Genomic DNA, 16,247 nt, shown 5'->3' with positions numbered 1-16,247 from the left:
CTGATTTGACATTTTGTAATTTACTCGAATGTTGCACAATACTAATCAACTAAATCTTTAAGAGATTGCATATATCGTAAAAAAGTATTTAATAACGATAGATACTAACGTATATAGCTTAAAAAGTAGCATACATCCAAAGATATTCCTTTAAAAAAAAACTGATCTTACACTTTTTAGACAATCTTTGCAAGAAATTTAAAATGAAATAAATTCCTAAAAAATCCAAACTTTTGTAATACAAAACAATGCAAAACAAGTAGTTAGAAAATAATAATACAAATAATATAAATACAAATGTATATTAGTTAAATATATAAAATAAATAATACAATAATAAAGTTAAAAAGATACAAATCGTCTGACTATAGTTGTCTGAAATATTCTACTTACCTACAAGGATTTTGTGCAAAATCACCTTCGGCGTCACTCATGCAGTGATATAACATACATTGGGCACATGACAAACAAGAGACTGTTGCAATTCCACGCCTAATTGGATCGGGAGCATACTCGCAGGAACCTTTTGGATTATGTTGCTCCGAATACAGTTCTTGACAATGCTTGCAACGTAAACGTACATTACGTTTCATAGTATTCTTCGAAGGTTGCGATATTATTGTGTCTGGTTTCTTCAGAGAGCTTCCGCTATTAGAAGTATTATGTCCGTCTAATCTCTCACCCTTATGATCGTCAATAATAGGATACAGATATTCATGATTAAGTGTTGTAAGCTGCACATAGGGATAATTATCTGATCCAATGTCTGCGGCAGAAGACAGAGGATGTTGCGTCGGTGGAGCTTTAATGGTGGAAGAACCACCGATGTAATGAATAGATCGGTGAGAGTCAGGAAGCTCCGAATATTGAGAATAATTCGGCACTCGAAATCCATGAGGTGTATCCGAAGACGAACGTGGTTCAGGTGGTTCCACTGGCAAATTCAAAGTCTGTAATTTTGATAATTTTAATAAACTAGTAGATATGACTAGATTATAACGCGCGCTTCGCGCGCGCTTTGTGATGTTTTTTATTTGTTATTATCTATGCAAAAAACATTTGTACACTCGATCAATCGACTGAATCAAGACGACCAATCACGTTCGCAATAACACGGCAACAATTGCAAACACGATTCGACCAACTTCAGGGTTTCATACCGCTTTTATAAGAGGACTAGCACCACAGACGCGCGCTTCGCGCGCGCTATTTAGCTTTAACATTATGCTATTACTATTACACTATTAATTTCTTGATACACACAACTGTCAAAATATACGATGACAGCTGCAAATGAAGTAAGCGCAGCGAGAAAACCAATCAGCATCGCGGAAAAGCGGCAACAATAAATTCGACTATCGACTTAACATGCCTTTTTTTAGAAAGGACTAGACATTACAGACGCGCGCGCTTCGCGCGCGCCATTTAGCTTTAACATTATGCTATTACTATTACACTATTAACCCTTGATACACACAACTGTCAAAATATACAATGACAGCTGCAAATAACTCGCACAACGCATCGAGATAACCAATCGGCATCGCGGAAAAGAGGCTTCAATTTTTCGATACAAACGAAATTCACTCAGTTAACACGCCTTTTTTAAAAGTGGATTCAGGGTTTCACACCGCTTTTATAAGAGGACCTTTTTTTAGATAAGAAACTGTCGCTTTATCTTTCCTTTCGATTTATTTCGCTATAACTTTTCTCCTTTATCATAATTAATGTCTTCTCGATTAAAATTAATAGATTATAGAAAAAATAAATTTTTTTACCATGAAAACATCTTCATCCCCAGCGTCTGGAACATCGGTAGTCAACGTTAAATCAGACAAACCTATCGCATTAAAACATAAAATTTCCCAATAAGATCGTATCAAAAAGCTCAAAATGATAAAACATGAATTTAAAGCTGTTGAGCTTACCATTTACGTAATCCGTAATAAATTGCAGCAAAATGATTAGTGCAATCGAGTTAATAAGATATCATAAAAATCCTTGTAATAATTATTTAAGAGTTACTCTGTGACAATATGGATGACTTTGACGTAACATTTTAATCGCATGACGTATTAATATCGTGCAATTCACATTTTATTAATATTCAAATATAATGGGTAAAAGTAGATAGAACGTCCACGTAATCACAAAGAAAAAAAATGGTAAAAAATGTCATCCACTCTGTCGCAAAAAAATCCCAATGTACACTATATATGTAAAGTGTTTATTCGTTAAGGAGGTTGGCGCGTTTGATGAAATATAAGACAAGTCTATATAATACATACATAATATGAAAGTTAATTATATCAACAACATGTAGAAAAAATTTCATTGACTTTCACCGTTTCTGAGATATTTGCTTTAGAAGTTACAGAAATTGTATATATATATTAGATATACTGCCCATGTAAATATCATATTATGTATCTCTGCTTCTGTACGGTAAAAGTGAATGAAATTTTTATGGTACACTTCTGTGACACCAAAAATTGCAATCACGGTTTTTTTTAACTTTTTAAGTTATATATTTTTTTTTCAAATTTTAAATAATTTATTTAAACAATATTAAATATAAAAATGGGACAAAATTGCGATTTTTACGCTTTTTCTATCTCTATGATAACATGTTGTTAATGAATTATTTCTGAGACTACCTTTACACTGTTTATTCAAGAAAACAAAATTATACTATATATAGCTAACGCGCCAACCTTCTTACGAAGATTAGCGCGTTTGATGAAATATAATAAGACACAAGTTTATAATACACAAAATACGAAAGTTAATTATATCAACAATATGTAGAAAAATTTTTATTTACTTTTACCGTTTTGAAGATATTTAATTTTAACGTTATAAAATTTTACATTACAAATATATGCAAAACCTTATCCATGGCATTTTCTCTTAATTTGAGACATTTGCATATAAGACAGAAATTTAAAAAATCGTTATAACTACCTAGATAGCAAAGCGTGTCTGAGCAAAATAGCGCAAACCTGTGATTGCTTATGATGCTGGCAACTTGCCGTACATTTGCTTCAATTAATTTCGAGTAATTTAATATTTGAAGCAACATGCAAGCAACATTGGATGTATTGCCAGCAATTTGTCGGCAAGAAAGCAGCATCAAATTTACTTCGCGTTGCTAATAATATGACAGCATTGTGTGATCCTATGAATTATTACAGCAACATGACAGCAACCCAGATCTTTACGACGTCTTTTAGACATACGTGCTGTCTGGGAACAGCTCGAATTTTGAATCAGACGATTTTAGACCGCAGCATAAGTTGCCAACAAGTTGCTGGAAAGTTGCTATACAAAGTTGTTATATCGTGAAGGCATCAACTTGCCGACAAATGCGGACTCAGTTGCCACAATTCTGATAGCAACACACTCTATGTTGTCGGCAATATGCCAGCAAAAATGCAGACACGTTGCTATCTGAGTACAAAGTAAACATTTAAGTTCGTTGTGGCAAAGTTTCATCTAAATTGGCCGTACAGTTTGAAAGAAATTTATATTCTTCAATAAAAAAAAGCAAGAATATTTGACAAATGGATGACGCATATAAGGTGCAACGTAACATGTATGGCTGCGGCCCGACTCACGCTCACAGCGTTGAAAGTATCGTTCTATCTTTGTTTGATATTCAATGTGCAACAAAGACAGAATAATGCTTACAGCGTTTCAGTGTGGATCGGACCGCAGCCTATGACTGTCAGTTGCTGTCAGTTATCGCAATCAAATGAGCGTCTTATAACTTTCATTTTGTCATCTTTACATATAAAACTATTATGTATAATGACATTAGCGAATTAGATATTGTTTGTTTTTATATTATTATTTTAATCAATTTTAAGAATACTGTTTATTGACTAGGAAGTAGCGCGACAACCTCCTTAACTATACATTTTTGCAATTGAAACAAGTATATTGAGACTTCGTAAACAAAAAAAAGAATAAAGTACAGATAGAACAAACTAAACAGATCAAGTTGTATACTGTAACTTGGAAATTTATGATACATTATAAATGCAATTTTTTGATGTTAACAATTATTCTGAATAATAATCTCTTAAAATTAATCTTGTTTAGGAAAATTCTGTGTACCTTCCAATAGTTCCTCAACTGCTGTTCGAACACCTTTGTCAAACGCCCTTGCGTCGGCAGCTGTTTGAAACGTTAAACCAAACTTCTTCTCCCCTGTCCGCCAGTGATGAAAAGTTGGCATTACCTTATTATATTCGAAATCTTTTTTAATCGTACAACTAAGAACAACCTGAAAAAAAAAAATTATTTTTATACAAGTCATGTACACCATATACATTCATGTATTCATGTTATATTTTACAACACAAACTACGATTTAAACTGTACTAAAGCAGCTTTTGTTTAGATATCTTCTTTAAATAATAAAATATTTATAAAATATAGCAAGACCTACCGACTGATCGGTAATACGTTTCCCATAAATAAGATATTCATATTTTCTTTTATTCGCGCCAGGCGGGGAGATATTGGAAGATCCATGGTTCTGAAGACCGACCGCTGCATTGGAGACGGAATGCGTAGGATTAGTCGTGGTAGGAATAGTGGTTCCATTAGTATTGTTTATTTGATGTACTCCTGAGGGAGTGACTCTACGCCTGACTGAGACATTCGCTAATCCACCACCGCTCAAAGGAACCCAACCACCGGAACTGTCATCTCTCGTCATTACCTGGGCATGGACCCTAACCAGATAGTTACCACTGCAAAGAACAAATATGACAGTTATTATATCATGTATCACTCATATACGCATGTCTATCAAAGTAAAATAATAGACACATACAACATGTCTAATTCCAATAGTAATACAGTAGGTGTGTGTGAAGCTGGCGTCTCATTTTGCGGAAACTCACAAACTATTGAGAGTTCTGGCTTCCTTTTCAATAGTTCTAGAGTTCCTAATAGTTTAAACAAATAGTTCTGGCCATTAAAGCCAACAAATGCGTTAGTGCAAACTGAGACACCAGGTTCACGCAGCGTCTCACTTTGTCGAGATTTCGTACAGCGTCTCATCCATATACCCGTAAATGCGTCTTTCTCGGGCGATAAAAATTATTTAAAAAATGAACAAATAATGCTTATCGTCAGAACTCTTTAGAAAATGTTAGAACACGTTCAGAACTACACGAAAATTATAATCAAGAGACACGGTAGTGTCTCGCGCCAAGTACATGCGAAGCGAGACCGCACCGTGACTCTTTTACGCGACCGACGCGACGAGTTGCAAGTAAGATAAACGTCCCAGTGCCGGACAAGTAACCGGGGTCCGACCACATTGGAGAAAAATATTTACTATTTATTTGAACAATTAAAAATAAAAATAAACTTTTTCCCAATTAATTGTTAAATATTAAAGTTTTTTTACAATATTTATTATTTTTATTTTTAATTGTTCAAATAAATAGTAAATATTTTTCTCCAATGTGGTCGGACACTGGTACGTGTCCGGCCACTGGGACGTTTACCTTACCCGAGATTTTGAGATCTCGATAATGACAGAACGGATCGAGTTTTGAGTATGCTCAATCGATAGCTTGGAGTCGATTTATATAATAAGTGTTTTTATTTTTCTTCTACACGCCCTACGAGCGGAGATATTACGATGCAAAGTCCAAAATGTAAATATTTCGATTAAGATACGTTGTTATTATCGTCGTCGCCGTGTTTCTTTCACTTTTTCGACACTATGCGGCGCTAATACCGCTTTCGATGATAAACCGTGCGCGCGTTATTATCGATCCAGCAGGTAAATCAGATCGGTATATATGACTTATGACTTATCGGCCAGGATAGAAAGATCAAGACATCAAGAGACACGGTAGTGTCTCACGCCAAGTACACGCGAAGCGAGACCGTGTATCTTTACGCGACGCGACGAGTTGCGAGTACCTGAGATTTTGAGATCTCGATATAATCGTTAGTCTACAACCTTGCTTTAAGAGGATCCTATAGTGGCAGTAGTTACCGACATTTCTTATTTTAAAGAAATCTTTGAATTGGCTTTACAGAATTGCAAAATTCTTGTACAGAATTAAAGTACGCACAAAAATCTAGTGCAGGACACACGATTTCATATCAGAAACGAAAAACAATTAAAAATTTGGGCACATACAGCTGTCACCTGATGACAATATTTGTTTAAACAAAAATACTGCAGTTTATATATACAAAATGATACCCAATTGCACTAGGGACAACATGTAGGAACAATATCGTGCAAATAGAACAAAGATTTAAAGCATAGAAAAAAAGATTTTCACTAAGGCAGCTTTATTAATGCAAAGGCACATGCAGGTTGACAGAATGAGCAGTATTGCGTGTAGCGAGAGATGGCGCAGCAATCGGACAAGGACATATGCATTTCGTTAGACAAGGGCAGATATAGGCCGGTAATATAGAAAATGATAGAAAACGAATTAGAACGGAATTAAAAATGTTCGACATTATCGACATCGAGGAAGTTCGGCCTTCATTATAGGATCCCCTTAAGTGCTGGTCTACAACCTTGCTTTAAAGGATATTTAAGCTCTAAGCCGTAAGAAACTGACCAATCACAGTGGAATGTGAGGAGAGTACTCGACTGTGATTGGTCAATTTCTTACGGCTTAGAGCTTAAATACCCTTTAAAGCAAGGTTGTAGACCAGCACGCGGCTGGATCGGCTTTAGCATATACATACGTGTGCGCTCAGTGCAGACAGTGCGTTCTGCGTTCAGCGCGCTCAGTTATAACCTAGATAACCTAGAATGGATAGTGACAGATAGTGATAGTGCTGTGTTGTATTGCCGGGAAAGAGGCACGTTAAATTTCCTTCACCCGAGGGATAATAACCTCAAGGAAAAAAGTGATGACAGATAGTGGTAACATGTTTATATTGACCGCAGGGAGCTAATGCCGAGATTTTTAAGAAAGAAGGTGTATCCAAAATCGCACATGTACATACGTATATGCTGTGTCTTAAGTTGTAAAAGTTAAAGAGAACGAGAAAAAGTAATCTGTATCTATATGCACGTGTGACAGGCACTATTTTTCTGAAAAATTTATCGTATTTATATGCACGTGTAACAGGCACTATCGCATAACAAAGATTTTTCCGAAGTATCTTAATTACTTTTTAGTGCATTTTGTGTAGTAAAAAAGTTTCTGAGAAGGAAAACCGTCGCTCATGTTCCGTTTGTTTCTAATTAATACTTAAAATATCACGATGTCAAGAAAATGATAATTGAAACGATAATTTATGGATACATATTTCGCTTCTTACTTCAATTAAATCATATTATATTATGTTATTTACAACTTCAATATAGTATCTGATTGACATATTATATTCAATAGAACAAAATAATAGTCCTTGCTTGCAGTTCAATATAATTGGTAATATAAATACATGGCCCAAATTTATTCGAAAAATGTTTTAATTTAAAAGATCACAATTAAAGCAGACAACAGTTTGTGTTTTTGGTTAAAGCAGAAAATACTCTGTATATTTATGCTTTCTACTATTCTATGCTTTAACAAAGATTATATTTTTAAAATTATAATTGAATAAATTCATTTTATTTTATTAAATTTAATTAAATATTTTTATTTTGTACTGTTACCTCTTTAATTCTTTGTGATTAAAATGATTCTTTGTAATATTATAATTTTATTAAATAGAATTAAAGTTACTAGCACTTGGGTTGGAATAGGAAGACCCTTGAATGGGGACACAAAGATATGTACCACTTGGGTTTTATTTTTTAAAAGTAGTTGCACAACAATTATTTTTCAAAGCAATATATATATTCTCTTTGTAATTGGCGCAATTCTTTTTGAAATACATGTCACTTGGGTTAAGTTAGGTAACATAAATTTGTGATATAATAATTTTGTTAAGGAAAACTTGAAGCTACTACCACTTAGGTTGAATTTTTGGATTTATACATATCAATTAGGTTGAGTTAGGTAATGTAATTTTGTGATATAATTTTATTAAGGAGAAATAAAGCTACCATTTAAGTTGAATTTTTGAATTTACAAAATACATTGCGCGTGAACTTGGCGTCTTTTTTTTACCTTTTTTAAAAAAAGGTATAGAACTTACAGAACTATCGAAAATCGGCCCGCGTCTCACCCATATACCCGTAAATGCGGCTTTCTCGGTAATAAAAATTATTTAAAAATAAAAAAAAACCAATGTTTATCGCCAGAAATCTTCCTAGAACTCGTGTAGAACTATAGATCTTTTAAAATTTGACAAATACCGTTCCGGAAACTTTCGCAGGACAAAGTGAAACGCTGCGTGAACCTGACGTCTCAATTTGCAATTGCGCGTTTTTTGGCTTTAATGGCCAAAACTATTTGTTTAAACTATCAGGAACTCTAGAACTATGGAAAAGGAAGTCAAAACTCTTAATAGTTTGTGAGTTTCCGCAAAATGAGACGCTAGCTTCACACACACAATACAGTAGTAACATTATTAAACGTTAAGATTAAATATCTCATTAAAAAAAGACTATTTTACCGATTACATTAATTTTTCAAAATTACTCTCTTGAGAACAAATTAAGTATAAAACAAATTCATTTTACACTACTGACAAGGGAACCTCACGAACTAGAAAATTCTTATTTTAATGAAACTTCCCACACATGTAGGAGGGGTAAAAAGATGAATTTAGAAATTTTTTATTGCTGCTCAAAAACGGTTTTAAGGGGTGAAACCACCACTCACACGTAGAGCAGCTTTTACTTTTCTCGATGTCTCAAAAAATATTTAAGATATCAAAAAATGTTTCTTATTAAACTTTTATAGTAAAATCTCCTCTATTCATCAACATTAATATAATATTTTTTAAAAATAATTTTTTAAACAAAATTTTGATTAAAAATTAGAAAAAAATTCATTTTTCAAAATTTTATTAATGTGGTTAAATAGAGATGTTTTTACCATAAAACTTTTATTTGAAACATTTTTTGATATCTCGAGTACTTTTCGAAATACACATATATCGAGAAAAGCAAAAAGCCGCTCTACATATGAGGGGTGGTTTCACCCCTTAAAACCGTTTTTGGGTAGCAACAAAAAATTTCTAAATTCATCTTTTTACCTCCCCTACATGTATGGAAAGTTTTATATAAGAACACCTATGTGTATTTAACCGCAACAAATAATTTTTTCAAAAATTTATTTTTTCATCTCTTTAAAAATATCTTTTATTTTAGCGCCAACTAAAAATTTCTAAATTTGTGCGTGCGTGCGTGCGTGCGTGCGTGCGTGCGTGCGTGTGTGTGTGTGTGTGTGTGTGTGTGTGTGTGTGTGTGTGTTTTATATAATATCATATATTATAGTTTCAGGGGTTTTCTTGTCAATTTAATCTACACAATTAAATGGTTAAGTTTGTTTCATTTCAATTCGCTGAATTTATTTGTGATAAATTATTAACTTTATTTATATAAAATATTGATTTTTTTTTGTCATTTATTTGGTTTTGTTTTTATTATGTATATAGTAGTTATGATTATTTCGCTTGATAGAACGTGTTTTTCCATTTCTTAACTTACGAAAGATCATTATCAAAAATTGCACATAATTATCGTAAGTAAACAAAATAAAAATAGTAGTTATACGAGTGAAGGATGTGACGGACAGCGTGCATTAATTCTGTGGTTGATGATATTCTCCATAAGAGCTACCATACGTGTTGACAGAGTTCCCTAGAATGTATAAGAATATTTATTACAAATATTAGTAATAAATATTATAATTAATTGTAATATTTATTACTAATATTTATGATTAATATAAGAATATTTATTACAAATATTCTTATACATTCTAGGGAACGCTGTCAACACGTATGGTAACTCTTACGGAGAATATCATCAACCACAGAATTAATGCACGCTGTCCGTCACATCCTTCACTCGTATAACTACTATTTTTATTTTGTTTACTTACAATAATTATGTGCAATTTTTGATAATGATCTTTCGTAAGTTAAGAAATGGAAAAACACGTTCTGTCAAGCGAAATAATCATAACTTCTATATCCTATATAAAAAAAGGCATGTTAAGTCGATAGTCGAATTTATTGTTGCCGCTTTTCCGCGATGCTGATTGGTTTTCTCGCTGCGCTTACTTCATTTGCAGCTGTCATCGTATATTTTGACAGTTGTGTGTATCAAGAAATTAATAGTGTAATAGTAATAGCATAATGTTAAAGCTAAATAGCGCGCGCGAAGCGCGCGTCTGTGGTGCTAGTACATAATAAAAACAAAACCAAATAAATGACGAAATAAAATCAATATTTTATATAAATAAAGTTAATAACACAGGACCACAAAAAAAATTTTGGAAAATTAACTGGGATCAGAGTAGGTGTTTCTTATAGATTTTGGGTCACTGAATCCGAATTCGTAAACCGTTTTGCTCCATCACGTCTAGGTTTTTAGATAGTCGAGAAAAATAGCGGAAAATCTGTAAAAATTGAAATAAACATTTGAAGAAAGAGCAAAAGTATAACATCAAAGAAAGAGAAAAGGTATAACATCTAAATGCGGCCGCAGAACTGATTTAAATATATTTTGGTAATTTAAATAAAGTGCAAAAAAAAGGAGGATGTAAAAAAAGAGCCGATTTTGGCCCAAAAAGGTGTAAGTAAAAGAAATAGTGTTTTTTGTAGATTTTGAACTCCTGAATACGATAAACCTATTAAAAAGTTCGTGATGCTTGGGGAACACCTTGAAAATTGAGCATTGGTGTATTTACAGAAATTCGGATGATATATTCTATATCATAAAATGTACTGGTGAAAGATTTTTTGGGGAGAGGGAAAAGGGGGAAGAAAGAGTGTTTTGTGTGTGTGTGTGTGTGTGTGTGTGTGTGTGTGTGTGTGTGTGTGTGTGTGTGTGTGTGTGTGTGTGTGTGTGTGTGTGCGCGCGGGTGCGTGTGCGTGTGCGGTTGCGGGTGCGGGTGCGGGTACGAGTGTGTGCGGGTGTGCGCACACACCCGCACACACTCGTACCCGCACACGCACCCGCACCCGCACCCGCAACCGCACACGCACACGCACCCGCACACACACCCACGCACGCACACACACACACACACACACACACACACACACACACGCACGCACGCACGCCGCACGCACACACAGGTGAATAAATTTAGAAATTTTTAGTTGGCGCTAAAATAAAAGTATCTCTATTTTATAATATCAAATAACGCAGCAGATATTTTTATATATGAGATGCAAAAATAAATAAATTTTTGAAAAAATTATTCGTTGCGGTTAAATACACATAGGTGTTCTTATATAAAACTTTCCACACATGTAGGGGAGGTAAAAAGATAAATTTAGAAATTTTTTGTTGCTGCCCAAAAACGATTTTAAGGGGTGAAACCACCCCTCATATGTAGAGCTTTTTGCTTTTCTCGATATATTTTGAAAAGTATTCGAGATATCAAGAAATGTTTCAAATAAAAGTTTTATGGTAAAAACATCTCTATTTAACCACATTAACCCTTAAATGCCACACCTCTCAAGAATCTCGTAAATGACACATGGGGTCTAAAAGACCCCAGCATGAAAAATGTCTCCTTACTTATTGATTTTTTGATATTTAGTTATGAAAATTATTTTCAATGTTGTTCAAGGCTTAGAAAAGAGAATAAAATGCTTATATTGTTAAAATTTCAATTTCAACATAGTATAAAAAATTAAGATCGCCAACAGTTAAAATGTTGGCTCCAAAATCAAAAAAATAAAAAATAATAAATAAATAAATATGAGCTCCATATTTGGCGGGAACATTTGAAAATATATCATTCTAAAGGGTCTGGGGTCCGCTGGACCCCGGGTGGCATTTAAGGGTTAATACAATTTTGAAAAAAAATTTTTTTTCTAATTTTTAATCAAAATTTTGTTTTAAAAATTATTTTTAAAAAATATTATATTAATGTTGTTGAATAGAGGAGATTTTACTATAAAACTTTTATAAGAAACATTTTTTGATATCTCAAATATTTTTTGAGATATATCGAGAAAAGTAAAAGCCGCTCTACATATGAGTGGTGGTTTCACCCCTTAAAACCGTTTTTTGGGCAGCAACAGAAAATTTCTAAATTCATCTTTTTATCCCTCCTACATGTGTGGGAAGTTTAATTAAAATCAGAATTTTCGAGTTTGCGAGGTTCCCTTGTGAGTTGTATAAGTCGCCATTACAAAATTTTAATATAAAGTACATAATACATAATTATGACTTTTAACATTTTCCGATAAACAGAAATTGCCTTCAGGAAAAGAGTTGTAATCCAAAGGATATTTGATTTTGAAGATATTCTATATATTAGGTGTGCAAATTAATTCGGTGCCTTATAACAATGTTTAAAATAAAATATTTTCCCGCTCTTTTGCGGTTCTCAAGTGTGGAACCTCTAATACATTTTCAAAACACCGTACGTCTTGGCGAAGCAGACGATGCAATCTCGCAAAACAATAGCAAACCCGATGGCGTCTGAAAAACAGTAATTGAGATACTGCATTTTTTTCGTACTTCAATTAAAAAGGAATGCTGCTGAAGCCGCGGAGACGATTATAGTTTTGCTTTAAGCGAAGGTGCCGTGATCCGTAAAACGCGTAAAATATTGAATTTTCAGAATTAGGCAAGTCATTTTGTAGCTCGATCACATGTCGCGAAGGAGACGAAGGACGTCGTCTGATGGTTTAGGTCCTGCGCACAATAGAGCACATATTAGGAATAAAAATAAATATTAAATATTAGGATATTTATATATGGGAATCTTCTTGTAATAAATATTAAATATTAAGATATATAAATGTAGGAATATTCCTATATTTACATCTTATATTTATTCTTTTCCATTGTGCGTTACGTTTAATTATTATTTCTAATTTCGATTCCCCTAATATTTAATATTTGTTCTTATTCCTAATATGTGCTCTATTATACGCAGGGCCTTAGACTGGGAAAAGTTCTTCTTCATCCCGGATTATTCACTAGACTTAGCCCCATCAGAATTACCATCTGTTTCACCTGTTCGTTTCAACATTACCTGGCTGATACACATTCAAAACAGCGGAAGAGGTCCGAAAAAGTCGGGAAGACTATGGCCCATATTCATAGTCGGATCTTATTTCAAGACTGTCTTAAGTAATGTCTTAAGATGCTAATACGGCTCTGTGATTGGTTCATAATATCTTAAGATCATACTTAAGACGGTCTTAAATATAAGATCCGACTATGAATACCGGCCTGTATCGATTAAAAAGTGCCAAGTTTTTTCCGCGAGGGTACTTGTCAACTGCTCGATAAACAGGGTAATAAAGTCATGGGAAATAATAGGATTAATTTCGATCATTAAACTCATATTTGACGTTTTGCGAGTAAACTTTGAATCCTGTAAAAAAGGCACTGAATTAATTTATAAACTTAATATTTTATTAAAAGTACAAGCTAATAGTCACCACGTGCAATAAATGACGTTAAAATCGAATCACATTTTTTAATTTTTAACTCGTGTATAGTATAACCTACATGATTTTATCTCATGGTGTTATTGCAAAAACATTTTCGATATATAGAGGGGTAAAAGCCATAGTAGTGTAAGTCAAATTTTTTAAGATATTGACTCGTGTGCGTAGATGCAATCTATATAATATATAAATTGCATCTATGCACACGAGTCAATATTTTAAAAAATTTGACTTACACCACTATGTTTTTACCTCTCCATATATTCGTATTATTTACAGATATTCTTGCGCGAATTACATTCAAGCCACAATTTAAAAAATTTTTTAAACTATCGAAATATAATTTGCACGAACGAGACTAGAGTTTCGTCGAAAATCACACGATTTCAGTATTTTCGCGAGTCTCGAGAATACATCGCGCAGACGATTTAGCCAGATATTACACACACCGACATCGATTCAATGAATGAACGGGCGTTCATACACGAACATTGGATAGCACGTTATTAGAGGTTCGGAAGGGGGAAAGAGGGGAGAGAGGGGGTGAGAGGGGGAGGGGGAGGGAGGGGGAGGAGAGAGAGAGAGAGAGAGAGAGAGAGAGAGAGAGAGAGAGAGAGAGAGAGAGAGAGAGAGAGAGAGAGAGAGAGAGAGAGAGAGAGAGAGAGAGAGAGAGAGAGAGAGAGAGAGAGAGAGAGAGAGAGAGAGAGAGAGAAAGAGAGGAGACAAGACGAATGGGAGACATAACAAGGGAGATAGAAAAAGAGAGAAGAATTGACAAACACACAAACAAACAAACAAACAAACAAGAGCATGAAATGGAAAAGAACGGACGTACGATAAACCACGGTAAATCTCGAGACATTTACAGGAGAGAGACCCGAGAAACTCATCGGCATTATTTCATTCTGTAACCTACAAACAAAATCTACGAAACGAGAGAGGAAAGAAAAAAGGGACCAAAACTTCGAGAAAAGGAAAAAAAAGGACGGTAGAAACATAAATCAGACAGGAGGTACGTACAAATAACGCACGTATTCGATGTCATTTAAGGACAAAATTAACAACGACGAAGAAACGCGTACGTTTCGCGTAGAATGGAACGGTCTCGAAAAGGGACGTGTGCGACGGCAACACGAGGAGGACAAAAACTGTTCTTCGTTGCATACTCACTCGTCCGACGCCTCTGTCATGATTTGAAGTATCGAAGCCTTCACTCGAAGCCCACTCTCTCCCACACCTCACCATTTTCATCACATCGAAAAGACATTCGACCGTGCGCGACTCTATCCGCGGAGCTTTTTTAGACGAGTATCAACACCGACACAGCGCTCCAGTCCTCCGCCGCGTTCTTCTCCCCCCCTCCCCCTCCTCCTCCTCCTCCTCCTCCTCCTCCTCCTCCTCCTCCTCCTCCTCCTCCTCCTCCACCTTTACTTTGCACTACTCGTGCAGTTCATCCCCACACGCCCACCTGCCTTCGGTGCCACACACCGCACGACGCACACAGCCTACCCAGAAGGCCAAAACCACACTCTCCACCACGCCTGCTCCAAGTTACCTCAATCGTTTTACTTCAATCTCATCGATCGCGTGCCTCTTCGCTTGTAAAGCTATACGACTTTCCGTGAGAGACACTACCGTCACGAAAAACGCTTCGGTGCACCATGCGAGAGAAACGCGCTTACGCCCAACTTCGTAGCTTCCGATCGCGATCGTCACGACACGATTAAACGGACTGATCGTGATTTAATCGTGTATTAAGACCACAACAGGCATGCAGATAATACTCGGTTCAACAGAACCGACTGTTCGTTACCCGCGTTCACGGAACACTTATTGACTACTTTACGATACCCTGCCGGGCTGCGCAACAGGATTCATTCATCGATACCACACACACACATACAATCCTACATAATCAAGCGCGCCACACGCGATCTTCCAACTAAACAATATGTAACTATGGATAGCACAGCCGATATCTCGGTATTCGGATGCAACGTAGAAATTCTCAAGTAAGGGCCGGTTTCATCATCTCCGATTAGCTTAGGGTGCGTTCCACTTAACGCTCGCAACGCTCGTGGAATCATTTCATTCTTGTTATTTGTTAAATGTTAAACAAGGACGAAGTGGAACGCACCCTTAATCGGCCGATTATTCCATTGAAACTGACCAATCACATTTGTCGTTAAGCAGATTGACTAATCATGGTTGGCACTTGGGCTGAGTTTCCACTGAGCGCGTCACGTGTCGCGTCATCCGAGTTAACCAATCAAAACATCCCATTTTGATCCCGTCACAAAAAATGTAATAAAATGGGATGTTTTGATTGGTTAACTCGGATGACGCAACACGTGACGCGCTCAGTGGAAACTCAGCCTTAATCGGCCGATTAGGGCCATTCTACATTCATATATGTACTTGGCCGGAAATTAACGTCTTTTTAAAGAATCTCTATATGAAATGGTTTGTATTTCGTATGAAGACTTTTGAAGTGCAATTGAAAAGGTTTGTAAGTCATAATTCGTTTAACTGTAATTAATTATTTATTTTTACATCACCCTAAGAGCAAAAAGTCGACTTTAAGTCGACTTTCACCGAAACTGATTTGGCAGAGAAGTCGACTTTTTTAAGGACGGAAGTCGACTTTCCGTCATGACGGGAATTGGCCAATCACAGTTCATTATTCTTCGACCGCGAGGAGCATA

The 16,247-nt window shown here is 35.2% G+C and overlaps 1 protein-coding gene across 2 annotated transcripts in view; it reads right to left on the bottom strand.

Annotated features, from left to right (window-relative positions):
- Positions 1 to 14,914, bottom strand: part of Spred (Sprouty-related protein with EVH-1 domain) — a 31,931-nt gene extending 17,017 nt beyond the window's left edge. Inside the window, exons 1-5 of one of the 2 annotated variants that reach the window (XM_071722524.1) lie at positions 14,713 to 14,914; positions 4,454 to 4,760; positions 4,120 to 4,288; positions 1,779 to 1,840; positions 394 to 950 (exon numbers count right to left, since the gene is read on the bottom strand). In XM_071722524.1, the coding sequence (XP_071578625.1) occupies positions 394 to 950; positions 1,779 to 1,840; positions 4,120 to 4,288; positions 4,454 to 4,760; positions 14,713 to 14,732 (1,115 nt within the window). In that variant the 5' untranslated portion in view covers positions 14,733 to 14,914. The remainder of the gene's footprint in view (positions 1 to 393; positions 951 to 1,778; positions 1,841 to 4,119; positions 4,289 to 4,453; positions 4,761 to 14,712) is intronic. The other variant, XM_071722525.1, reaches the window with a different exon arrangement.
- Between the last annotated feature and the right edge of the window lie 1,333 nt (positions 14,915 to 16,247).

Source organism: Temnothorax nylanderi, unplaced genomic scaffold (genome assembly GCF_030848795.1).
Source record: "Temnothorax nylanderi isolate EJ_2023f unplaced genomic scaffold, tnyl_v1.0 TNYL_tig0494_pilon, whole genome shotgun sequence".
NCBI classification, from domain to species: domain Eukaryota; kingdom Metazoa; phylum Arthropoda; class Insecta; order Hymenoptera; family Formicidae; genus Temnothorax; species Temnothorax nylanderi.
Note: the sequence above shows the minus strand (reverse complement) of the source record. Positions and strands in the feature narration are given on the sequence as shown.